Source organism: Colobus angolensis, unplaced genomic scaffold (genome assembly GCF_000951035.1).
Source record: "Colobus angolensis palliatus isolate OR3802 unplaced genomic scaffold, Cang.pa_1.0 Scaffold214, whole genome shotgun sequence".
NCBI lineage: Eukaryota > Metazoa > Chordata > Mammalia > Primates > Cercopithecidae > Colobus > Colobus angolensis.
The window spans coordinates 5,962,447-5,990,091 of record NW_012115311.1 but is presented as its reverse complement, the minus strand read 5'-3'; the positions used below and the strand labels follow the sequence as shown (position 1 = coordinate 5,990,091).

The 27,645-nt window shown below is 41.3% G+C and overlaps 1 protein-coding gene across 3 annotated transcripts in view; it reads right to left on the bottom strand.

Annotated features, from left to right (window-relative positions):
• Nucleotides 1-27,645, bottom strand: part of DCLK1 (doublecortin-like kinase 1) — a 354,978-nt gene that overhangs the window by 84,496 nt on the left and 242,837 nt on the right. For 2 of the 3 annotated variants that reach the window (XM_011943029.1, XM_011943028.1), the window contains exons 1-2: nucleotides 1,521-1,872; nucleotides 510-604 (exon numbers count right to left, since the gene is read on the bottom strand). In XM_011943029.1, the coding sequence (XP_011798419.1) occupies nucleotides 510-604; nucleotides 1,521-1,539 (114 nt within the window). In that variant the 5' untranslated portion in view covers nucleotides 1,540-1,872. Of the gene's footprint in view, nucleotides 1-509; nucleotides 605-1,520; nucleotides 1,873-16,221; nucleotides 16,339-27,645 lie in introns of those variants that run through there. The other variant, XM_011943027.1, reaches the window with a different exon arrangement.

Sequence of the window (27,645 nt, the reverse complement as noted above, 5' to 3'; positions counted from 1 at the left end):
CTCCATAAATGCAAGTAGTGATGAAAAGGTGCTCAATGTGGGTTTCATCCACAAAAGCATGTGTCATAGGTTCCCATCCCCTACCTCACGGACCCTCTGCTGCTCCGGGGCCCCATCTGTACCATAAGCAATTTTCCACCAGGGCCCTCCCCTCCATTCACAGCACTTCTTGTTTCCCTTAATGGTGACATCTAATCAAACTCATCACAACTAAGAAGGCTTATAAACTAGTGCTAATAAAGCCTGTGCAGTCAGAACAAAAACAGGAGTATGTAAAAGTGAAGTAGCAAAGGTGCATTCTTCTGAGTTAAGATTTGGACAAGGTTACAGAGAAGCTAAAAGCCCTGAGTTCTAGCTAAACCACAGCAATAAGCAACTCCCCATTGGTCACCTCCTGTTCTAGCTTAGATGTTACCTAGAGACGAGCAGCACGGTTTTTGCTGGCACCTGTACCACTCTGCACCGAGGCCGAGACAAGTCTGAAACAAGCAGCTTGCTTATTTCCTTACCCTCTGCTTCCGCAGGCTTCCTGGGCTGGTGGGTGATGGGCTTGGCGACTTGCCTGAGCGCGGAGTAGAGAGCTGACTACCAGGGGTTCCATTAACTAGAAATACAAAGAATCACACACAGAGAAAAATGGCATGTTAAATAATTTTCATGACAAATCATCTCCAAGAAATAAACAATTATATAGAGAGCTGTCTATTAGAACTCTAGACACCCTTCCATGTGTACATTGAGGAAGAGCTTTGGAAAGTAGCCTTCAGAGAGTCACAGTTTTGCAAATCCTGTGTTTCACAGAGCAGTAGGTTACAGAATTATTTTTTAAGATGTACCTTTCACAACTTTCCTGATGAATGTATTAATGATGCCTTTAACTGTGCCAGCAGGGACCTTAGGAATGAATGGTCCTGAGGCATTTTCAATGAGGTTCATTCTTAACTCTTCAGTTTAGCTACCTAGTACTCCCCAGCAGGAATAAATATAAGCACAGATCACCAGTGACATGCCAATGATCTGATAAATAGATCACTGTATTTGTATAATTAATAACTCACTTCTAGAAAAATGTCCTGCATCCACCTGTGTCTTGTCCATCCGCCTAGCCTGATTGTGATGGACCTGCCTTGAACTGGACAGTCACTGGCCACAGATGCTGAGAAACTCCTCACAGTTTCTCTTTGCTGCCTTTGAAAAGAAAAACTGCTAACAAGTTCAAATCACTGGAATTCTACCCAATACTCAAGAGTTTTATGCACATTTTCACTAAACTGAACTAAAGCCACAGAACTCAAGTAAGCAATTCTTTTCTCTAAGTAACATCATCTCTAACAACAGAATGAAACACTTAAAGACATGGTTTTATAAAGATGTATCAGGTCGCCTCTATTTTACCTGTAAAAATGACAACATTACAGCCCCACAGTCAGTGAAGTAGAATTAACCAGGAGACACATAGATTCTTGAGGGTGCAAAATAAACGCTTTCCACAAGGGAGAGCAGCAATGCATTTCACTTACCTTCTATGAGTTCTAACATGGACACAGTCTTAGTGTTGGACCTGAATACCAAGGGCAGAATCCCGTCTCAACACTAAGCCAAGCACCCGCGGAAACGGGAATTGGTTGGATGAGTTTAAGGATGGCTAAGGCTGCTCCCAGAGCAGGCTGAATGAGAGGCAGGATTCATCAGCAGATGCCTTTTCTGCGTAAAGCTGACGTCTCCCAAGCAGCAGTGGGAGGTGCAGGTTCTGTCTTAGGCTACATCAAAGGTGTCAATTAAGCCTCTTGCCAACAGCAACCCCCACCCCGACACCACTCCCTCCCGGAAGCCCCGGTGCTGTCAGTACTTTGCACTGAATCATAATGAAGTGGCCCTGGGGGCAAGAGATCCAGTGACTCATTTGAAAATCGAAATGACAATAACTCTTCTAAAGCCTGGTGACTACCAGGTAATCCGGAAACCCTCACACAATTCAGTGGCAACGTAGGATGTTTACCGATTTTTCGTATTTGATGTTTTCCCAAAAACTTACAACCCTGGAAAGTGGGAAGTTCCTTGTTTTGTCATCTCCTCCAAAGACCTTAAAAAATGTCACGTACCCCATGCTGCATTAATTTGTAGTTTTGCTTTTGAAATGTATTTGGCAACTCCTAAAAATAGAAGCCTAAAAAGCTATGTATGGTTTTTTTTTTCTCGCAGAGAGAGTGAACTGGAAAGCTAAGAATGCTTTAATTTGCTTGCATGCCACTCTCCTGTCTTTGCTGAGTGAACTTCACGCTCAGACCTCATCACATTAGACTTTCTCAGCCAGTAGCCTCTAAGGAAGGGGCTCAGAAATAGGCAAGGATTAAAGACAAGGGCAGAAGCAGAGCCTACAACCAGTAAGGAAGGGATGTCTTACTGGTTGGCTGGAGAACACATTTTGTGAATATATTTTCTTTGCCCACCCGCATTCTACTGCACATCTTTATGTCATACCTAGAGGCTACATAGATTGGAGAAAAAAATCAGCAAATAGGGAAGCAAACACAGTGTTAACACTTTTTACTTTGAGACTCTGATCTTACCCAGCTAATGGAAAATTAAGAAAGAGAGACAAAGGACTCACAAGAAAACAGTCTCAGGAATACTTTGCTTTAAAAAGCAAAACAAAACAATAAAAGTCTGCACATATTTAGTAAGTATCTATTATATGTGTATCTCAGTTTATTGAAGGCATTTTTATGCACCAGTCAATGCACTTAAACCTTTATATATGCACATATATGCATCTATATGCATCAGCATGTATGTATATTACATCATTTAACTCACACAATAACTCTATAAGATTGGCAGTATCATTTCCACCCATTTTACAGGTGAGGAAATTGAGGCTTACAGATGATGAGTCATTTGACAAACAAATATAGAGCAAAATCTAACCTAGGCGGTTCAAAACCTGCACTCTCACTACTACCTAGCCTTACTGTGTCAGCCCTTTAGCCTACAGGTAAACCAGAGAACTAAGCTAGTAATTACAATAAAGTATTTTGAGAGGGGAAGTGAGGCAGGATAGTCAAGGAAGTGACCATGTTCTTGGGATGCAGCAATGGTGGTGACCTCACAGCCAATACAATAAGCCTTGGCATTCACATTGTAACTGAGCTCATGTAAGCAAAGCTATCTTCAGGAGGGACTGTCCCTTCTCTAGAGCATGTGCATTTTGATGTTAATTGTCATCAAACTGACCCTTTGCTCATTTATAGTAAAAAACACACCCTTGGGTGGAGATTTAAGATGCTAATGAGACATGTGATATATGAACATGCACATACAGCTACAGAGCATGTGCACCCAGAGGACCACCCAGAACATGCTTACTAGTAACACCTCTTCCCATCTCCTTATGAATTATCATGTAAGACTCTCACAAAGGGCGTTTCTCCAGCAATAATCAACACTGCCTCACCCTTACAAGCAGCTCACCCTGAACTCTCTCTCTCTCTCTCAGGGTATACTGTTTATTCTGCATCTAACTTTCAAAATACTCTTTTTCTTTTGCAATGAATGACTCTCTGCTGCATCTCCTTGGCTGTATGTCTCTTGTTTAAATTCTTTTAAACTAAGAAGACAAGAGCCAAGGTATCACAACAGCCATCAACAGAAGTATTGAGTGTTGCAATTGGAATCCTAATAACCAACAGAGTCAGAGTTGGCCTATGCCCTTCATAGAGGGCAGAGGATACCAGGAGTTAGCCTGGTGAAGCAGGGAGTGCACAATGAAGAAAAAGTGTCTTCGGCCCAGGGATCCCCTGTTTCAGGGCTGGATGCAAGAAAGGAGGCCAGTGTGGTGCATTGAAGAGATTTAAATAAGTTAGTACAGCAAGTATGTGGGGTTAGAGGGTGAGGAGTTTCAGGAATGAGATGGAGGCAGGGGTCGCATAGTGAGCAGGGCTTTAAAATTCATGTTAAGGAGTTTGGTTTTTATCCAAAGGGCAATGAGAAGCAAAAACAAAACAAAAACAAAACAAAACAAAACAATAAAAACAAAACCAAAAAAGATTTTAAGCAGGAGTCGCAGGATCAGGCTTGCATTTGAAAATGCTCTCCAGAACTCTTGCCCTGTCAAGAGTGGATTACAGGGAAACAATACTGGATGCAAGGAGAATGGCAAGGTAGGAGAGAGTGGGGCACATTTAAGGGTCCTACGGTAGAGATGCTGACGTGGCTGATCTAGGGTAGTGCCATGGGGTGGCGGTAAATGGAAACATTCCAGAGAAATGTAAGAGGTAAAAACTATAGAACTTGGTAATTGATTGGCTGTAGAAGATTAAGGCCAAAAGGCAGCAGATTAAGGCCAAAAGGCAGCATGTTTGCAAGGACACAGAGAGTTTGGACACTTTGAACGGAAGCACCTTAGGTGACACCAGTTCTGCCATGTAAGTTGATACAATGTTTTCTGTTTTAGATGAAGAAACAGGTTTACTGGGGTAACTTGTCCAAAGACAAAGAGCTGGAAGATGGCAGAGCTAAAAGTAGATTTCATTTAGGTCTTACTCAAAAAACTTCGCACTTTTCCTATGAGTGGCTGGTCCTGGCACCTCAAGGTATGTCCAGAACCCTCCTCGCGTCTGTAGGGTTAAGGATGCCTAGGCTTCTCTCTCTACTGCCGGGACACTTGGATCTGCCTCCTTTAGGTAAGGTTGTTGCAATAGTAAAAGTGGTTTTTGTCATTAAAAGTAAAGCAAAAACTGCAATTACTTTTGCACCAACCTAATAAAACCACTGGGCTCAGTGCTTCTATTTGCATTGCCATCTCTAGAAAAATGAAACTCAAGTGCCAGACAAGTCATTTACAATCAAATGTTTTTGGAACACAACTTGTCTGAACATTGGGAACAGCCTGTATTCTTAGGGTCAGAGCTCTGTTCAGACTCTTCCTCTTGGCCATGCAGAAGAGCATCAGCAACTTCTTAAAATGGTTCTTGACATCCAGAAAGCATTATACACCTTCTTGTTGAATCACTGCTGGGATAAATAATTTTCTTTCATAAATAAGTTTGACACATGTACTGAGTTAACTTGGTTTTTGCTCTGTAATGCCAGAAGTCTCTAAGTGCCAATAACAAGGCTTTGTTACTTATTTAATAGAACTTATTAAAATTCAACTTAAAATGGCATTATTTGTCAGAGGCCCTTATTAAACAATTCTTTATCTTGAATGGGAACAATTAAACTAATATGGTTGTTGTTAAACAGCCAAGCAGGGCTGAACAATTAATTATTTCAATCTCTGAATCCACTAAACTCTGAATTAGTAAAGAATTCATTAGAATCATTGCCTTTACCCAGTTCTGGTCTCCTTTGCTTATATCTGTATAGGCACATTTTCTTATTTTAAAAAATAGGAAATGTCTTCCTTTGCTGTGCTTGTTACCCTTGAAAGAGAAGTGCTCAACTTCAGGATGGATCATTCACTGATACCATGAGGACCAATTAACATTACTGGTCACCAAAGAGCTGTGGAAGAAATCTCACTGCAGAGCTGACTTCTATCCCTCTCGACAGTACATGACCCTCCTTTATTTCAACTCAGCTGTCACCTAAGCCTGCCAGGGATCCAACAGCATATACTGGTCACAGCACATTGTTGAATAATACTCCTCAGGAAGTGTGCAGATCCACTTTTTCCTTCATCATTTCAGACAGGTGAACCCACTCTTGTTCACTAACCGGAGCCACGAGTCCAGGGCTCTAGATATCAACGTATCAGCACACATAGTGTACACTTAATACATGCTAGATTCTTATTGCTCCCTGTCCTCTAGATGCTTATGATTAAATATCAAAGTTACTTTAAACATTCTGGAATTTGGAAATACTTGGCTTAATTTACAAATTTATTGTCCTTTTAAATGACTTTCCACGCATATGTAGGTTAACCCTTCTTTTTGCAGTTGCGTTCCTAAAAGTCTCAGACACCAAGTGAAAGCTGAAATGTTAGTAAGTATCTCAAATTGGTTCTGAAGTCAGAGAAATCTCCAAGTGAGACTAATTAAAAGATGTGCAACTTTTTGGACATGAAATCCACCTTACTGTTTCCCTGTCTTCTTTTAGCTCTTAAGGTGGCTCATTTATTTCTGGTGCTGCACTTGTCAAGATCTGGGGAGCGAATGTGTTTGCATATACGTGTGTGTCCTTGGGTTTGGGGGTGGCGATTCAGGCATGCTGCCAAGGAGATCTGGCTTCCTGCCTTAGACTCTCCTTTACTCCCTAATCATGGTGTAGGCTGTTCATTCCCTAAAATCTCTTTCTCAGTTTTTGTTCCTTGCTTGCAACATTATTGAGAAGAAAAAAAAAAAAAAAATGCAGGGGGTGGGGGGCACATTGGGAATCATTTGAGACCAAGAGAAAAGAGACAACTACCTAACAGAGGGAAGAAGACGCACTTTTTCCCTAACTTTAGCTTCCTGGGTGCTCACCTCATAGGGGAGGTAGAGCTCTGATTCTCTCCATGTCTGTTTTCTCTTCTTGAACTCAGACAATGGGTCCAATTCAAAGAAACCATCTACTGAGAATAAAGGGAAGGAGGGACCCCAGGAACAGAGGAGAGGGAGACAGGGACATGGCTCTGTGAATTAATTTTTTAAATAAATACTTACAAAGGCTCCGAACCTCAGGAAATTTAGGCAACAGCTCCTAGTATTTCTCAATTCATTCGTGCGGTCAACATTTACCCAGGAGTCACCATGAAGTCACAGTCACTGCAGAATGCACAAAGAACCCCTGCTCTCAGAGACCTTGCAACTGAGCAAGGTAGTACAACGTGTCATTGGTGAATCAGCTGCCGCAGTACTGCAGGGCTGGCAAAGACCCTGGACAGCGAGGTGATCCGGGAAAGTGGCAGAGGTCTGCAGGGCCAAACTGGGTGAGTGGGCTTTAGACAGCTGAAGAAACAGAGGAAGACATTCTAGCAAGGCCAAGTGAGAGGAATAAAGGGGTGAGGTGGAAAAGCCCACGCTGGGGACAATTTAAATTTGTTTCTAGGATGGAGCATGGGTCCAGAGAAGAAATGGGAGACAGGACTGGAGAGGAAGATGTCCTCCCCTTGAGAACGAGTCCAGACTTTATTTGACAGACAAGATATGGCAGCAGGTTGGACATTGGTGCCCAGGGCAGATGTAAGATAAAGTGGGAGGATGTCAGCCAGTGATGGCATCACCACAGGGAGAATGGTGACCCACTGAATGTGGACAGGGTGGGGAGAAAAGAGTTGGTGACGATTTGGGGTACAAGAAAAAAAATTTAATTAAACAACAAAAAAAAGACCAACTAGAGTCCTGTGATATAAAATTAGGCAATTTTTGGATCTGATCCCTATCAGCTGGGATCCAAGAACAGGCTATGGTTATGACAGGGGAACTAGGGACCACAAGCACCAAGGGTCAGGGTGGATGGCGGTCCTAGGGCTGATCCCTACCAACCAATTGCTAGAGTAAAGCCTGGAGCCAGCCTGGGAAAGGACCCACGGTGACGCCCAAAAATGATACTCCCAGACCAGGTCCCCCTGCCATCTGGTATTACCCATTCCTTTGTAAGCCGCAGTGGCATCCTCATTGCTGAATGCTATGATCCCCATTCAGTTCTCATGCTACCTGACATCTCAGCATCGAGCATTTCTGCCCCTTCCTTCATCTCAAAACTTTCTGCCCCTTTGACTTCTGTCTCTGTACTCTTACTGTTCTTCCCTGCTTCTGCTGATTGCTCTTAGAAATGCAGACTTACCCCATGGTTCCATTTACATCTTTACAAATCTGTTCTTGAGGCAGCAGGGAGGTACCTTATGTTTCTATTATTCAAATCACTACAATGTACCAGGGTCTCCCAAATATATATTGTTAGCTCAGATCTCCTGACTTAGAACAGTTTTTTATTTCCAGTTGCTTACAAACATTTCCAAATCACCTCACACTCCACATATCTAAAATGAAACTGTCCCTACCTCTCCTCATCCAACAAACCTGCTTCCTATCTCTGATTCCTCTCTCTTCTTCTAGCCTCACATCCAGTTCAATTTCTGGTTTCATTTCCCTTTGAGGTCTCCCCCATTCCCAACGATGCTCTTTCAGTTCTGTCTCGACAATTTCATTCCAGGATGACTACAATGGCCTCATAGAGCCTTCCTGGCCCTTGGCCTTTCGTGTGTAGCAATTTTTTCTACCACCGTGCCACTGTTTCCAAAACTCAACTGCGGTCTTTCATAGTGTGGTGAAAAATTCCCTTTCACTTCGTAATACCTACAACTTATAGCACAAATATACTTCCATGACCCTGTGCAATTGGACCACAACCAATGGGGCTACCACCATCTTTCCAATTCTTTCTTAGAATTATAGCCTGCGTTTTTATTGAACAAGCAACTATTCCCTAACTATGCCATATAGTTTCATGTCTTTGTGCCTTAGCTCACATTGGGAGGGAATGCCCTCCTGGCCCTTTTTTACATCCAAATGTATAGATCCCTTTCTCTTGGAAGAGCTCTCTGATCCTATTAATGAGATCTAACCTGTTTCCTCCAGATCATCACAGCACTTATTACACTATTACAGTTACATGGTATACAGTCAAGTACCACATAACAATGTTTTGGTCAACAATGGACCATAGATCCGATGGTGGTTCCATAAGATTATAATACTGTATTTTCACTGCACCTTTTCTATGTTTACACCTGTTTAGATGTGCAAATGCTTATCACTGGTTACAACTGCTAGAATATTCAGCACAATAACATACTGTATAGGTTTATAGCCCAGGAGCAACAGGCCATACCACATAGCCATGTGTAGCAGGCTACACCATCTAGGTTTGTGTATGCACACTCGAGGATGTTTGCACAATGGCAAAATTGCCTAATAACACATTTCTTGGAAGACATCCCCACCATTAAGGGACACGTGGTTGTACATGTTTCTCTCCCAACTATAATATAAGCAACTTGAAGGCAAGGACTGTGGTTTAATCATCTTTTCATCCTTGGGACCTAATGCATGTCTGGAACACAGTAGATACTCAGGAAATATTTCATTAACATGGGGCATTAACAGTAAGAAATTTATACAAGCAGTTGATGTAGGTTGCTGCCCCCAAGTAGACAGTAAGTCAAGATAATGGTTCAAGGCTTTGAAGAGTATCTTTGGAGGTTCTGCTGGGGTGAGCACTAGGGAGATTTGGTGGGTGCAGAGAAAGGAGAAATGGAAGGAGGGATGAGCCTTACGTGCAGCCAGAAATTCCAAAGACACAAGGGATGACTCACCAACCTCTTGATTTTCTCGATGCATTTTTGCTCTCAACAATTCCCTTGGAGCTCCAAAGCAAAAAAGATTCTCCATAGACTGTATAAGGCTGAATTCTCTACACTAAAGGAAAAGACTGAACTAAAAATTAATAGCTGGCAATCTGCCTTTGAAGGTGTTTGATATAAATCAAAAGAATTTGACAAGCTGGACTAGTAGTGAGCTGATTAAAATTCTCTTCACTTCCCCAGCTTTGATTCTTATCTGCATATGCTGCATAAAATATTTTTATAGAACTGTAAAAAAGTAAAATTTAAATAGCATGAATAAAAAGACTTCAGGATTTCTGGAGTCACACAGAAGTTTTAAGGCTGGGCATTCAGAATGGTGCTTCATCATGGTAGATATTCATGAACTAAGCCATTTGGCTTTTCCTTCTTTCAAATGTTTGCCCTGCATCTCCAGCACCCAACATTGCTGGTCCACTACAGATTCTCAATGTATACTGAATGAATGAATGGTTGTTGCCATGAATGGTTCTAGTCCAGTCTATAAGCTTCTGAAGGGCAAGAAAGTACATTATCTCATATTGGAATTGAAAGGTGTGAGGCACTCATTGGGCCTCAGTTATGTCTGCTATGGGTTCCACAGACAGAGATTCTAAATATAGGATATCATTCTATGATAAAAAGTTGGCTATCTAAATGGAAATAAAAACTCTAAAACAAACAAAAAACTGCATTTTTCTTCTCTGTTTTTTTTTTTTTTTTTTTTAGAATGGGGTCTTGCTCTGGCGTCCAAGCTGGGGTGCAGTGGTGTGACCATGGCTGACTGCAGCCTCAAACTCCTAAGCTCAAGAGATCATGCCACCTCAGCCTCCTAAGTAGCTGGGACCATAGCTGTGCAGCATCACACCCAGTTAGTTTTTAAATTTCTTGTAGACACAGGTCTCAGTATGTTGCCTAGATTGGTCTCAAACTCCTGATTTCAACCAATCCTCCTGCCTAGGCCTCCCAAAGTATTGGGATTAAAGGTATGAGCCATAATGCCTGGCCCCAAAGCTTTCCCAAATCCAAGAAAAGATCAAAATTTTGAAATCTGTAAGTTTTAATGAAAACTGCAGCTATGAAACTTCAAGATAAACACACTTTCCTTGTAAGATTAAGAGAACAATATAAAGCCAACTGAAGTTTTATCGGTGTTTATTAAAACCAAATTAATGCATATTTTATTCTTATTTTTAGAGTTATTTTGTTATAACTTCCCTATGTAGATTAAAAAAAAATTGCTTAAAAGAATTTCACTTTTGCCACTGCACTCCAGCCTGGGTGACAGAGTGAGACCCTGTCTCAAAAATAAAAATCAAGCAGTTTACTTTTAACTTATACATTTTACTAGATCTGTGTTCCAAATATATACACACGTATGAAGAGTCAACCCATATGAAACTCTTTACTTCTTACACATTCTTGTTTCTTTAAGAAGCAACTAGAAGTCATTTTCCAATTTCTTAGTGATTCATCCTCCAGCGTCTCAGCACGCAATTTATCTGGAGGCTCTTTATTCTTTTCGTGTGTTATTAAGGCTTCTGGTTTCTCTTTGCTAGCTCTGTTTGCCTTCTTTCAGCCTTTTCTGTTATGGAGACTAATCATAATTCAACAGGTATGTGAATTATGTTATCTGTGAGGCCTTGACCCCTATGCTTCCTGAGAATAGGGGCATCATTAGTGCCTAGCAAATGCCTGACACTAGTTGGTCTGTAACTGATAGTTCTGAAAGTGTAAATGAACTTTACACTTTAATAAATCACTTTGAACCACTTTTAGTGCAACGAAGATAACTGGGTAAGGGACGAAGGGAGGATTTACAGAGGATTCTCATTCTTGTTCTAATGCTGACTTACAAGGGAGGTTTCTATCCAGCAATGCTATTCATTAGAAAGTTGGGGTAAATCATTCACCTCCTGGAACCCTGGTGCCAAGGGACTAATACTTAGGCTTATGTTGCAAGGTGTTGTGATGCTGTGAATTGCACTCTCAAACCAGGGACTAGCTTAGTTGTTTTCTGGATCAACACTCTAGTAAGTGGAGGTGAAGAAATAGGTATCAAGGACTGCCAGCCTTGTGTGTCCAGAGCACCAGAAGCCCCCGGTGCCAGCCCCGAGTTGCCATTCTGAACTCTGGGACTCAGAGCAAAGCAGTTATCCCAGCCCTGCCACTGTGTTCTTATTTCCACAGAGATAATAATAACTTGCCTTACTTGCTTGCTGTTAGGAAATTAATAGGAGGATCAAAAAAGATTGAAGAAATAAAGGCCGTATGTAAACTATAATGTGTCAGGTAAATATAAGTTAACCATGTTATATTCAAAGCAGCATAGCCTGAAAATTGCATAGATCTTAACTTTGTAATATGCTCCAATTTCTGTATAATATAGGAAACTGAATACTGGAAATAGAAATTTAAACACTGAAGTAGAAATCATTATAAACTTCAGGTTAATGTTTTAGGGGGAAAACAAAGACTTTTTTTTTTTTTTTTTGAGACAGGGTCTCATTCTGTCTTCCACACTGCAGTGCAATTGTGCAATCTCAACTCACTGCAACCTCTGCCTCCCGGGGTCAAGCCATCCTGAGTAGCTGGGACCACAGGAAACACAGGAACCATCGTGCCAGGCTAATTTTTGCATTTTTTTTTTAGAGACCAGGTTTCACTAGCCTGCCTTGGCCTCCCAAAGTGCTGGGATTACAGGCATGAGCCACCACACCTGGTCTAAAGATGCTTTAACATTAAATAAAGTCCCGTAGTAGTTGGGTTTGGGGCAATACCAATATTGATGGAGTATTTAAGTAAAATTCATGTTTGAGTCCATATGATTGATGAAAAACACTAAACAGGCTATTTTAAGAAAATGTGATGCAATCCGTATAGAGATAATTCAACGTGCCTTTCCACTGGTTCCAAGAGCCTTAGTTGAGTAGGGACAGGAGACCGGGGCCAGAGCAGTGGAGGGGCCCCAAGAGAGGGGCTTCCCTGACATCAGCAGCTGCACTTGCCTCCAGGAGAACTGGCAAAGCTGCCGAACTCCTTAACCCCTGGGTCTGGTTCCAGGGAAAGGAGGTGGTCCTGAGGTCACGGGCACAATCCACACATTTGTGACTGGGAGTCGACCGCTCTGTGAAACTCTCTAAATTGGAACCATCCAAAGGAAAGTGGGAACAAGTCGCTCTTGGTAGCAAGTCAGAATCAAGAGATAGTCAGTGCATATAACAAGCTCTTACATAATCAGAAAATGGTTGCATGCTATCTCCTCCAGGTCAAAATGCAGCAAGTTGAAAATTTTAAATGCATAAAAAGCTCACATTAAACAAAATATGATTAGTGTTATATAATTAATTTTGACCCAGAAGTTAAAGACACCTAGAAGTGCTAATTTTTCAAGAACGTGTTAATTTTAGAATGAATTTGGACTCTACTTTCTTTATGAAAATGATACCACTTGGTATGACTTACTTATCACAAATTTCAAGTTAGTGCTGGTCAGTTCAACCAGGTTTCAGCTAGAGTTGAAAAGGACTTCAAGGAAAAAATAGAATGTGGAAATGCTTGTTTGGAGCAACGTGTTGATTTTGAGGCAATGCATCCTACCCATTTTAAACTTCTAAAAGGAATAATTACAAATGTTGGCAGTGACATACAAGTACGTTCTTGAGTTTCCAAAATTACTTTTCAGAAATGAATATAAATTCTTACAATGCTGAATAGTGATTACATTACCAGTTAATTATAAAATGAAATGATTGCCTATATGCATAATTATCTTTTTAAGATTAGACTCATCAGTCCATTCTTTAACATGTACACAAGAATCTGATCCATTCCCCATCTTTACTGACTTAAAGGGAGAAGAAAGGAAGGAAGGAAGGAAGGAAGGAAGGAAGGAAGGAGAAAGAGAGAAAAAGAAAGAAAGAAAGAAAGAAAGAAAGAGAGAAGAAAAAAGAAAAGAAAAGAAAAGAAAAGAAAAGAGAGAGAAAAAAGAACAAACCTAAACCCAGGAGTATCTAACAACCTACAGCTCTTAACAACAAAGCTTCTAAAAATAATGACAATAAAAAATTAAAAGCTGTAGTGCCTATTGATTTTCTTGGAATATCTGTAACATAAAAAACATAAGAATTTGGCTCATCACCCATTATTAGATACATCTTCCCCACATTTTTTTTTTTATTCATCTTATATACTGAGAGGAAGAAGATAGGAAAGGTTAAGTAAAATTTAAGTCAAAGTTGGTTTGGATGGAGAACTAATTTTGTTTTTTAATACTGATGATTTTTAATAGTATTGATATGGTTTCATTAATACAGGCTCTCCTTCTCTTTCACATCCTTGTATGATTGCATTAAGTAGCCAAAATTTTGGGGGCAATATGCTGGCTAGGCTTATGACTTTGTTCTCCTTTATTGCTCCATGGGAGTTCATCCCATAGCCCAGATTTATTTAGTTATTTATATTTTTGTTTTGAGACAGTGTTTCGCTCTGTCGCCCAGGCTAGAGTGTAGTGGCGTGATTTCTGCTCATTGCAACCTCTGCCCCCCAGGGTTCAAGTGATTCTCCTGCTTCAGCCTCCGAGTAGTTGGGATTACAGGTGCCTGCCACCACACCTGGCTAATTTTTGTATTTTTAGTAGAGACAGGGGTTTCACCACATTGGCCAGGCTGGTCTTAAACTCCTGACCTCAAGTGATCCACCCCCATCAACCTCCCAAAGTACTGGGATTACAGGTGTGAGCCACCACACCCGACCCTACAGCCCATATTTAATCAGAGAAAGTGAGAAATGGTCTTTAGTTAAGACTGAACATCCTCCACAGAGCTCAATATTAACCTGGACAGCTGGACAAGCTCAGTTCTTCCAGGGGAGTTTTCCATGCAGCAATTCCAGGATCACTCTGTCATTTTGTGGAGGTCCTCTTCTCTATGTGTGGGTGATATCTCTCCTGAAGAGACACTTTCCCTGATATCCTGGGGAAGGGATCATCTTCAGAAAGAAATTCTCTCTTCTCCCAGGTGACTGACTCTCTGAAGCCAGGCCATTGCAAGGAGGGAGAAAAGGAAGTTGGCATATGGTACTCTCCTTTGTTCATTGCTCTTTTGGTCTACACATCAAGGTACCTAAAGGTCTGCTCTTGGATTGCAAGAACACTGATGGACATTGTCACTTGGAGGCCAAGAGGGAGGTAGAAAGGAAGTCATCTCTGTCATGCCAGTAAATGAAGATGAACAAGTCATATCTTTCCCTCCAGATTATCCAGAGTCAAATGATTTTCTGCATTTACTTCATTTCTGTTTTCCATAACCCACTGCTTCTCAAAGTGTGCATTGGAATCAGCTGGAGGGCTTGGGAAAATCCAAATTGCTGGGCTCCAGCTCCAGAGTTTCTGATTCAGCGGTTCTGGAGAGGGGGCTCAGGGCTTTGTAGTTCTAACAAGTGTTCAGGTGATGGTGATACTGCTAATTTGAGAACCACTGCCCTTACCTGCTGTTTCTCAAAATGTGGGCCATGGACTACCAGATCCTAATCACCTGGAGAACTTGCTGAAACACAGGTTTAGGTCCTTAGTCAGAATCTCAGGGTGTTGGGGGTCAGGATGACAAACTTCGCCAAGTTCCCAAGTGACTCTCATGAACTCTAAGCTTTGAGTCTACTGCCTCATCCTTTAGCAATGCCTCATCTTAGGGCTGCATCCTATTTAGATGAGCAGTGTCATACTAAGGGAGGAGTTCTCAGCTCACCCTTAACTACAGAGGCAAACAAGATGCATCTCAAGTGCCAGCTGTGCTCTGAAACATATTTTCTGACTGGCTAGGATGCAGGCTATGCTGTGGGAAGGAGGCATTGGCAGCCCATCGATGCCACCCTAGGCTGACAGTCAGAGGGGAAGGTGGTCTTTGGAGATCTGTCTAGAGAATAGCAGTAATTGGTAAAACTCCAAGGGGAAGGAGACTCTTAGAGAATCAAGGTGGGTTGGGTGGTCTAGTCGGCCCATGACCTGTAATGGTCTATAATGATCCACCCTATTGAAAGTTCCTTCTTAGGCAGCCTCAGCTGAGAGCTCTTTTCACACTCCCCTTGGCCAATGCTGTTGAGTAAAAGAAGGCCTCCAAGTAGGCCCCAGAGGTCTTTATTCTCATTTATAAGAGCCTCTTGTCTTCATGAAATCAGGTAACAATCACTTTGACATTTGTATCGTTTAATAATTCCCAATCAACAATTTGTGTCATTTAATAAATAATTCCCTTTAATAATGATACAGACCCTTCACCTGAGATAAATGAATAAGAAACTTTCTAACTGACTTCACGTCAGTTTTAAAACAAAAAAGGAGAAGGTAGGGTTGAGGTGCTCATCTTGTGCATACACAGCCTGTCCAACACCAGCACTAGAACCCACTGAGAGGCAGGCTCAGGCCAAGGTCACTGCAGCAATCCCTGCTCCACCCTCTCAATCTCACTACCTTTAGCTCCAGAGCCATGAAAGGAAACTGAGGGCTAAAAGTGTGTTTAACAAAGGTTCAGCGAATACAAATGGGAAACTCTTCATAGGCCAGTCTCAGGTAGGATAAATGCTTTAATAGAGACTTCCAGAATCTGAAAGATTAACTTCGGTGATAGAAATGATACAAGATGGTAACGTTCTTCTATTTGTGGGCAAATCTGGGTTTCCTGAGTCTTCACTAAGCACATATTTTGAAGCTCAATGCTTTTTCTTGCAGCCAATATGCTAGACTCCAGCAAATCTGTTCAACCGCTCTAACATGTTCTAAAATTATAAACCGGAACCTATACTCGCTTAAAAACCTCACACTCTGAGCTTCACACACCCTCTGCTCATCCTGTGTCAGGAACAAGGCAATTTCTTCAAAATCTCCTCTGCTGCTTTACCTGAGCTGGTGGAGGCAGGGGACTTGCTGCGCCTGGATGGTCCTGGGCTCTTGGTGGTGCTCCTGCGGGATGATGAAGCTATTTTGGTGTAAGAAGTGGACTTCACCACTCGACATTCTGGGGAAAGAACAACAACCACACGTCATTATGGGTTAATGGCACACACACCAACTCAAAATGCACAATAAACCTGGAAGTAGAAATATACGACCATCCTCAGTCACATCTACTTCCCACCAGCCAGATTCTTGTCTATGAAAATGGAACCAAGAAAACAAAGAGGAAGGACAGGATGGGCTTCTTAAGACATGGAAGTAAATAATACTTCAATCCTCCTAGGTTACATTCCTTACAATAATATTTTGGCTAGATTGGGAGTGATAAAGGCTAATAAAGAGGTGTTTTGTTGGGTTTCTCTCGACTCATTCCTTGAGTTATCTATATGTGTGGGTCTCTTAGGATAAACTGTTGTTGCTTCCAAGGAAAATGTTAGAAGAAAGGTCAACCTCATAAACCAAGAAATGTGGTGGTGGAAGATCCCACCCACCACAACAGGACCAAGTTTATTACTGTGGGTCCTCACAGAGATAGTTGTGTGTGTTTATAATATGTGGGAGATGTCAGCATTTGCTTGGAAGAGGTAAAACTGGTGAAGAGGTGGTATTTCCCTTCAACAAGGGCATCCTGCCAGCCTGTGCCAACACACGAAGCTGCCACAGAGCTTATAGTGTGTCTGTGAAATGGTTTGTGGCTTGAGGATAAGAAACAACTTCACTTCCATTAGATTTAAATTCTCAGTGTTCACGTCCATTATATTCAATGCTGAACATCTTAAATGGCAGAGAGCTTTCTATTTCTCTCTTAATGAGCTCCCTTGACCAATTATGATGCTATGCAAAGCTACATATCTTGTTCTCAAGAAACTGCTTCTAATAATTAACAAAAATTGTATGCTTGTAAGCATAATCAATGTTCACTATAGATGGAAAAATATAAAGCATATTTTAAAACACCCCCAATAACCCATGATCAAATGATACTTTATTTTTGGAGGGGGAGGTATACAAACTTCTAGAATTTTTTCTATGCATTTATATATTTCAGCATTGGGATTTGTTCATACATGTTGATGTGTTACCAGCCCTTTTCACAACACAGTATCTTGTGAGCATTTTCACTCTGTTATTTAATGGCTGTTGAACATCCGACTACATGGAATACCATAATTTACTTAACTGAATTCCTACTACTGAATATGTAACTTGCTTTCAGTATTTCACTGTTATAAATAATTACTCAGCAACACCTTTGTAAGTGAGTATGCAGTTATCCTATCATTCCCTTATGACAGATTTAGTCCCTGGCACTTGACATTTAGTTTCTAGTAGCCAGAAACCAAGGGTACACTGGGGGTGCTCAGAAATATTTACTGACCCTTTTCTTTTTAAAAAATTATAAATTCAAAATAAAAAAGATAGCAATAGCTATTTGTTCTTTCCCCTTCAATATCACTACCTTTGTGATATTGTTCTTTCCCCTTCAATATCACTACCATTTTTAATAGTGTATGGATCTTACCATAGCTTTTCTAAGCTTATATACACACATATATACATGGCCAGGTTTTTGTTTGCTTTTTATAAAAATGGCAAAATAGCGACATATTTTATATATTTTTCATATTTATATATTATAATCATCTTTCTTGGTCAATCCATAGCAATCAAAACTGTTTTTCTAAACTCTGCATCATATTTTGTAATATGTTTATATCACAATTTATTCAATCATTCCCCTATTGATGGAAAGTCAGGTCATTCCTTAGGGATTTCTTCTTTGTATTTTCCAATTTAAATAAAAAATTTTAGAGACAAGCCTGGCCAACATGGTGAAACTCCGCCTCTATTAAAAATACAAAAATTAGCCGGGTGTGTTGGTGGGTGCCAGTAATCCCAGCTACTCGGGAGGCTGAGGCAGGAGAATCACTTGAACCTGGGAGGTGGAGGCTGCAGTGAGCCAAGATCTCAAAAACACAAATAAATAAAAATAAAAAATTTTAAAATTAAAAACTTTGCTGAACAAAGTGGATTTGGTGAGTTGAAAGAGAAGAACTTTTTAAAAGCTCTGAATGATGCCCTCCAGAAAGTCATCAAACTCAAATAAATTGTACTTTCTTTTTCCCTCAAGACAGAGTCTCACTCTTGTTGCCCAGGCTGGAGTGCAGTGGCATGATCGCGGCTCACTGCAACCTCCACCTCCCGAGTTCAAGAGATTCTCCTGCCTCAGCCTCCCAAGTAGCTGGGACTACAGGGCACCCTCCACCATGCCCGGCTAATTTTTTGTATTTTTAGTAGAGATGGGGTTTCACCATGTTGGCCAGGCTGGTCTTGAACTCCTGACCTCAAATGATCCACTCACCTCAGCCTCCCAAAGTGCTGGGATTACAGGTGTGAACCACTGTGCCCGGCCTCAAATTGTACTTTTACAGACAATGAGTGGTCATTTGCTGGGTCCCTCACTGAGGTTAGGTATCACATTTTCAAAAACTCTTTGCCAATTTCTAAACAAATATTGGATTTCCTTTTTTGACATCTGAATTGGTTTGATTGCCAGTAAAGTTGTACATTTTTCCCACATACATATTAGCCATTTGGATTTCTTCTTTTGCAATTACTTATTTATGTCCTACTTCCTCTTATTGGTTTGTAAGAGTGTATTCTATATGAAAATCTAGCACTTAGTCTATCATGTTATAAACATTTATCTTTGTAGGTAGTTGTTGAAATATGTTAGCTTTTCAAATGTGGTGAACCTTTTTAGGATAGTAGTTTTAAATTAAACTACTTTCACTTTTCCATTATATATTTTAAATCGCATTTTACGCTTTAGTAACAAACTCACAATCATTCCAGATCTCATTCTGATGCCTGACTTTCACTTCCAAATTTTTCTTCCCTATCCATGCAATTTCTAATTTTCTAAATTCAAAACATGTTTCTCTCTCTTATATATTCTGAATTGCTTTATAGAAACATCGTTTTCTACTTTTTTTCTAACATCTAAACCAACAAAGTAGTTTAAATTGTTTAGTAAGGAAAGATGTGAGTGTTTATGAAATACAGATGTTATAAGACAAGAAATAGGAGATAAGTCATGGCAGAAAGTGTCTCCTAGAGAGTCTCATGAATTGAAATGGGGAAAAGGAAGAGGGAAGATTAAAAAAGAAGAGGAAACAAATTCTGCCTTGTGATATTTCTTCTTCCTCCCCTTGTTTTCATAGCCCAAAGCAAAGAGAAATGAATCAGGGCATTACAGAGCCTGCCCAGTCTTCCCCAACAGTTACTTGGGCCACTGTCACTGTTCTGGCCTGCCCAGTGACCCTGCAAGATATTTCTGTTTAAAAAAAAAAGAAAAAAAATCTATGCATACAGAAATATTGACAAAAATTAAAAGATAGGAGTAGCCAAGAAACCACATTAATAACATCAGAAAATACAATAGGAAAACCAGGAACATTCACATGGGACAACGCCTGAGGTGTCCGTGGAGATTTTGATTCACAAAACAAAGCTTTGGAACGTGCCAAGAAGATCTCAAATTAGTTCATGGCTCTGACCACGCCACTGACAACACGTCCTGGAGTTTGTCCTAGCTTAGGCCTCTGCCTAGCCTTTTGGAAGTACACTAGTAACCAAACTGGAATGCCACAATGTTGCCGGCCCATTGGTACGCCTCCAGGTACATTTTTATCACGTGGCCACTACGTGCCACGCATCGAGAGCTGCAGGCACGCTGGAGAGCAACACGAAGTTTTGGAATTCAAAACCTTTACCATCTGGTAGTGGTGCAGAGAGTGTTTTCACCAGTGAGGCCTCTTTTTGCTAATTTTTATTTCATGGACCTCATGTTTGAAAAGTGTTGGTTTATGCAACACATTGCTATTAAGGAACATTCAATTTTCTCATTTTAAATCAAAATCAAGATGATCATGAGGGCAGATGACCAGAACTTTTTGTCCCCGGTTATGAACATTCAGAGGTCACATAAATTTAAAACAATAATTTTAAAAGCTCAGTATCTAGTGAGCAAGAATGAATAGTTGAAATAGAAAGCTACCAGATGGTACACACTGTTAATAATACCCATCTGTGATCCACAGTGTGCATTAAAAAGTTGGTTTTAGGGTTCATGGCATGCTGTTTGGCACAGGTGCCTGAGTTGCTAGCTGCAGCTATAACTACCAACCAGCAATCCAGGTCTCCATGATACAACCAACCTTACCACACTCAGTTGACATTTTTCCGAGTACCAAAAAGAAACTTGGTATTTCTGCGAAGCAGCTCTTCTTATCAGAAGAAATGTAGTTATTTCATTAAATGTTTGAAGTATTGGAAAAACTTGTGGCCTCTTATCCTGCTTCCAAAGCTTCCCTTGCTTTCTCTTGAACTGAGTTCTCACCATATTATTAATCAGTCAGAATTATTCATTTATTAGTCTGTCTCCCCACTCCTATACTCCATTGGGTAGTTCCTGGCATATTAAAAATCATGAAGTAGCTGCTAGATAAATATCGGCCCGAATTGCTGCTGATCCTGTTACTACTTGTGTGAACTCTTGGTATTCACTGAACCAACCCAAACTCTCATTTTACACCCGAGAAAACTGAGTCTCTGAGGGATGAAATGACTTGCATCAAAACCCAACTTTCTTGGGTTAGTGACTTCCTCACCACCCCCAGTATCTGATGCTGTGGCCTAAGCAAGGTGTTCCTTGGTGATAAAAGCCTGGGAAATGTCTATTGGTGTCCATGGTCAGTGGCAGACAGATGGGTGATGGTGCATCAGGGGAAGAACTGCAAACAACTGCTCTCACGTCAACATGAAATAAGAAATTCAAGATACGAAAGCCACCTGTCTATCAAAATGTTTATTACTTCAGAAAAAAAAGAAACAAACCGTCTTTCAGAAATGGAGTTATAATGAAGTAATAGCTTGGAGGATCATGGAGTCTGAAAGATAATTACAAATATTTCAACTCTTGGACCACTTGCCTTTAGGATAAAGTGATACTTCATGAGTCATATTGAGGATTAGAATAATTCCAAAGGAGGCTTGGGTTGAATAACAAAAAACAGAAACAGTAACAAAATATTTATAGTAACTGCATTTTCTAAAATGGGTCAACATAAATCCAGTTGAAGAATATCGCAGTGCCAAGTCGTAAATTACAAAAAAAAAAACAACAACACAAAATCTCCAACCATATTTCCAAATAAAGTTTAGATTTTCCATGTTTTGATTAATTTAAGTGGGAATTGTATTTTATAATGGTGAAAATGCAGGGAGGAACAAATGCTGCATGGCTTTGGAGAGAACGCCAAAATTTACATCAGCTGATAACCACAATTTTGAAACATTGCCAATAATATGATCTAAATGGCCAGTCATGTAGAAAACCTTTTTTGTTCACACAAAGGACATCTGCATAGCCTCAGGCAAGGAAGAAAGCAGTACCTTCCATTCCCCCTCTCATATGGGGGCATTTGCCTTTGGGGCCATCACTTCTTTACTCTGATGTTTCTTGGCACCCTTATATTTCATTGACCAATTCTCTAAGAGGGCTGTATTTCCTTTGGTGGTGGAGAAACAGGATAACCCAGACACTCCGTAAGAAAGATGACACCGAAGGACTGTAGGTAAGCCACTTGAAGGAAGCTAACAGATGGTAATTTATCTTGCTCCTAAAGACTGTAGGCTACCCAAAGGACAGGAAATCAGATCAAACTCATGAACTGGTTCTCTGATGACTGAACCTCCCATAGCATGCAAGCAAGTAAGCAACATTGAATTAAATCTCTGCTCTATTTAGTCCCTACATTCATTTGAGGTGAAAAGTATCATTCCCCACACGATCTATACTAACGTTAGCTTTACAAATGTTTTGGGGATTTATGCAAGTTAAATTGTTTCTCACCTTCACCCAGGACATGAACTCAAGAAATGGGCATTCTTTGATGGACAGATTTAGAGAGACAGCCCAGATGGTGATGCATAAGGAGGAGGTGGAACATATTCTTTGGCCACATTCCCGGTGGCAGGAGAACCTCCACTTAGAGAGATCCTCCCCCCACTCAGAAACAGTTGGTAGGTAGGCTGAAGTGTTACAGAAGGTGCTGAAGAATAGAAACGGTTACAGAATTCCACCACAGGCACCAGTGGCTCACCTGAGCTCACACAGTGTCCATGCATTCAAAGGGGCCACTTATTCCTTCTGGAGAATCTTGAACAAGGCATAGGTGAAGTCCCTTGAGTGCCTAGACAGCCTTGGTGACATGCTGCATGCTGGCTAGGGAATACTCTTCAAACAAGAAACGGTTTTTCTTTTCTAGTCTCTTTTTTGAAACCAACCAGCATAAAAGCACTCTTAGGCAGAGGCTTCTTAATATGTCTCAACTCTAAATTCAGTTTTCTGAACTGTTCAGGAAATGGACAAGTTCATCTAGAAGAATCCATCATGAGCAGTAGATGCTTTCTGCTTTCTGCCTTACCCTGATTACAAAGGCAAGCTTCCTCTTAATTTGGCAAAGGTACGAAGCCTGTAAATGGAATAATATTCCTCTCTGTTGCTATATGCAAAATAGAGTGAGGAAGCACATTCAGTTCCACAGCCTTTTTATAAAAATGGCACAAAGTCAATGACAAAAAGAACTTGCAATTCTGATTCTCCAATAAGTTGCCCCTACACGTTCATTTCCCTCCCCTTGGGAGGTGCCCCTCTAGAATATTAAGGCTGTCAATGGTCAACGAGTCAACTGTCTCCTTAACTCAGGAATATTCTCTCCTCTTGTCTCCACTCTAACCAAGTGGTGGTCCAGCTTCCTTCTGAGCACCCCCAGTGCCTGGGAGATTCATCACCTCCTGCCTCATGATGTTTTAATCTTCCAGCATCCTCAGTCTCCAGCTTGTCTGCCTAGTTGAGCTGAACAAAGTCATCCTGGTGTAATGGACAACTAAAGTTTACTTTCTATAGAAACGTTACCATTTTCATACTTCACAGCAGCATTACAGGAAAATCTACATGTAGGCTTCTTGAGGAAAGGGTGGGCCTGCATCTAGTAAGAACTGAGGCCCACCTTGTTTCTTTTACTCCACCTGTTTTCTGAGTGAACCCTGACACCACAGTAAGACTCCCATCCTACTGCCTGTGGGGTCTGAAATAAGTGCTGCTTCCCCAAACTCCACATGCAGCACGTCTGGAATAAAAGCAATCAAGATCCAAACACTCTAAAACACAGCTTTTAAAAACAGGGCATTACAGTGGGAGGAGGGAAATGGGGATGGAATAATTAGAAAAAATTAATAAGATCTAGTATTTGATAACACAACAGGGTGACTATAATGAAGAATAATTTAATTGTACATTTAAAAATAACTAAAAGAGTATAATTGGATTGTCTGTAACACAAAGAATAAATGCTTGAGGTGACAGATGCCCCATTTACCCTGATGTGATTATTATGCATTGTATGCCTGCATCAAAATATTTCATGTACTCAATATATATGCTTACTATGTAACCATAAAAATTAATTATTATTTATTTTATTTTATTTTTTTGAGATCGAGTCTTGCTCTGTCACCCAGGCCAGAGTGCAGTGACACGATCTTGGCTCACTGCAACCTCTGCCTCCCAGGTTCAGGTGATTCTCCTGCCTCAGCCTCCTGAGCAGCTGGGATTACAGGCACACACTGCGACACCGGGCTAACTTTTGTATTATTAGTAGAGACGGGGTTGTGCCATGTTGACCAGGCTGGGCTCGAACTCCTGACCTCAGGTGATCTGCCTACCTTGGCCTCTCAAAGTGCTGGGATTATAGGCATAAGCCACCACACCTGGCCAAAAATTAAAAAAATACACAAAACACAAAAGTAAAAAAGAAGGCGTGGGGCAGACTGAATTGGAGACAAAGGCATCGGCTGGAGTAACTTAGCTGGAGAGTAAAGTCCCAGAAACTGAGATTTTAAAAGGACCTTCTAAAAATATAGGGACGTATGTTTAAACCAGCACTTCCACTGGCCCACCACAACTTCCAGAACACCCAGCTCAGCACTCCAGATGGCGCCCACGTGTTCCTGCACCTGCACAGGGCTCTGGAGGCAATGCTGGGAGTTGAAACCTTATGTAACATCTGCAGAAGGCTTTATGGCACTGGGATTTTCTGTATTAACATCTCAAGAGTCACAGCTCAGATCTACTGTTCTGATAGTATGAATGATTCTCCTTTCCAAACACTTTCCTTTTCCCTAACAGTCACATAAGAGAAAAGTTCATCTTTTCCTACATAACGGTGCAGAGGTCTGCAGGTGTCCTGAGGGATAGGCGGTTTAGCTCCGGGAGATTGCTCGGTAACCCAAGTTCCTACTATCTTATTTCTGTCAAACCTGAGTGCTCTCATCCACAAGGGCCCCAGTTGGTTTATGTTGCCTTGTCTGAGTTTCAAACCTGGGGAAAGCAGAAAAAGAGGAAGGTTTGCAGACACCAGGCATGAAAAGCTGATCTGTTCCTTGTTCTACCAGAACTTAATTTCCTCAATTTGATACTGATCTTTCCTTTTTCCCACATGTCATTTGCATATTTTTGTGCCAGTTGCTAGTGGTGTCCTTGGCCTCACCCACTAGATGCCAGTACCACTAGATGCCAGTAGCTCTTTTCTAGTTATGTGACCAAAAACATCCCCACACATTCCCAAATGGCCCCTGAGGGCATATTACCCCTGGTAGAGAACCACTGCCAGTGTCTTCATTAGGCAATGTTTCCCAGAGGGGCCCTCAGTTAACTCTTACATTCTTCCTCCATGGTGTTCATGAAACCATCACCAACCACCTGCTTGAGTCTCCAAACAATGCATCCATATATTCTTTCTGCAGGTTTGGCAGGCACAAACCGCGCTTTGGGCTTTACACTGCAGTGTAGGTGATGCAACTGACAATGCCGAAGGTCTTCCAGTAGTCTGTTAAAACTGGAGCAGTGCCCATTGCTTAACCATCCTGAGAACATGGGAACATGGGGCCTTGGTTTCTTAGCTGAGAGTGTGGAAGATAAACAATGTCATGGGGCAGAGGTTAGAGAAAGAGACTTGCACACTGCTGTGTGTGAACCTGAGTGTTGCAGAAGGACCACAAGCAAGGCCCTTGATCAGGCTGCCCTCTAGCTAAGGTCCTTTCCCTCCCAGGTACCACTCGACCTCCGCAGTGACCCTTTGGAAACAACTCCAAAATGGTGTTCCTCACTATTTTGGATTGAATACAAGTACACATGCAAGAGATTATATTGTTCTTACCTATGGAGATGTGGGAATTTTCAACTTTAGTCATTAAGCCTGGCAGTATTGCCTCAAAAATACAAACATGTACCCCTTTTGCTGGTTGGTAGTCTGGGTCTTATCTTTCTGAATCCTAAATGCAAGTGTAGTTGGTACATTTGTTTTCCCCATAAGAACCCAACCTCATTGGCATTAAAACGTGTCCCAGAAGACATCCGTTTTTTCTCCGCCATGGGTTCGCAGCTGGGCTTTGCTCAGGGTCTGCTGCCTTTTCATTGGCCCGTGAAGCTTCACCAAATCTTCATCTTTTTGAAAGTAAAGCAGTTATTAAAACTGAGAAGGCCCACATTGACTGGCTCTGAGCTTCTTCTCATAAAAAACCCATGCGTCTTCAGTGAGAGGTTTGAATAAATCAAAGATGCCAAGGGCCTTTTCTCCCACATGTCATATGTTCCACATTGTTCAGCCCAAATACAATGCCCTGTTAGTCTTCACTGACGTCTGATCACCTTGAGAGACTGAATATACAGATGAACAATGGCCAGACCATGTAACAAAACAGAACTCTGACTCATGACCTGCAGCAACCCGCTGAGGAAAAACCCCCTTTCTATGACAGCCTACCGGAAGGTAGCACACTCTAACTCAGACTTGCAGAAAAATCAATAACAAATTACAATGGTCTAGCTCTAGTAACATTCCAGGAAGCCAAACAATAACCCTTGTAACAACTGACCTTAAATTAGCCAGGATTTAATAAGTGACGGCGTCCCTAATTTTTGTTTCCACTTCCAACTTAGCACCAACTAGAAAGGGTCAAATGTGCACCTCTAACCAATCCCATAGGGTGCCCCACTTCTGGTTAGCCTGCCTACATCTTCCCCACACCAACTGCTTCCATCAGGGTGCAGGGAAAGCCTTCCCTTTTTTTCTTCTCTAAAGCACTCCTACTCCTCTGCCTGCCTGTGAGTCCCTGCCAAAGCACAGATGATGGTGGCTGACTCCTTGCTATAGCAAGCTCTGAATAAATAGCCTTAGTTTGTTCTCATTTGGTCCATCTTCACGGATGTGCACAGCACACACGGCTCTCCCTTAGCTGACTGCAGCACTTGGCACTATGGCTGGGTACATTTCTCCTTCTGTTACTCATATGTCCGATTCCTTGTGGCCACATTTATTCCTTGTGACACCATGGAGACTGGCACCCTGTCTCCCTGCCAGTCTCCTCTGGCACTTGGATGGACACCATTTCTTGAGCTGACCATAAAACAAAGCAGCTAACTTCAGTTGAGGGGCATGTCATGTGAAATAGGCCCACCTTTATCTTCTAGAGAATCATGACAACAGCTCACAAGGGAAAGAAGATTGACTGCGGAAACAGCAGGTGAACGTCTCCAATCTCACGCTTACTCTGGGCCTACACTCATTGGATGGACTCATGTGCATAATGGTGCACATCTGAATTTTGATTTCCCTTTATCTTTTTTCCAAAGTGTATGCTTTAGTTGCCGTAACAAATTACAACAAACTTCATGGTTTAAAATGACCAAAATGTATTTGCTCACAGTTCTAGAGGCCAGAAGTCTGAAATCAAGGTGTTGGCAGGTCTGGAATCTCTCCAAAAGCTCTAGAAGGGAATCTGTTCCTTGTCTCTTATAGCTTCTGGTGACTCCAGGCATTCCTTAGCTTGTGGCCACATTACTCAAATCTCTGCCTCCATCTTTACATGGACTTTCCTGTGTGTCTATGTTATAATTTCCTTGACCTCTTTCTTAGGTGGACATTTCTGATAGGATTTTGGTTCCCACCAGAATAACTCAAGATAATCCCCTCATCTCAAGGCCCTTAACTTAATTACACCTGCAAAGACCTTTTTCCAAATAAGGTCACATTTACACGTTGAAACCTTTCAGTGACTACTATTTAGCCTGCTACGATATGTATGACATCACTTTGATACCAGCCTCTCTTGAGCATTTTTGTCAGGAAATTTATTGTTGCTCCACTGCTTAGAACCCTTCTAGGACTCTTTGTTGCTCTTCGAGAATATCCTTAGAGTAGCCTGTAAGGCCCCTCCCTGCTTCAGCTTTCTCTCTCCCTTT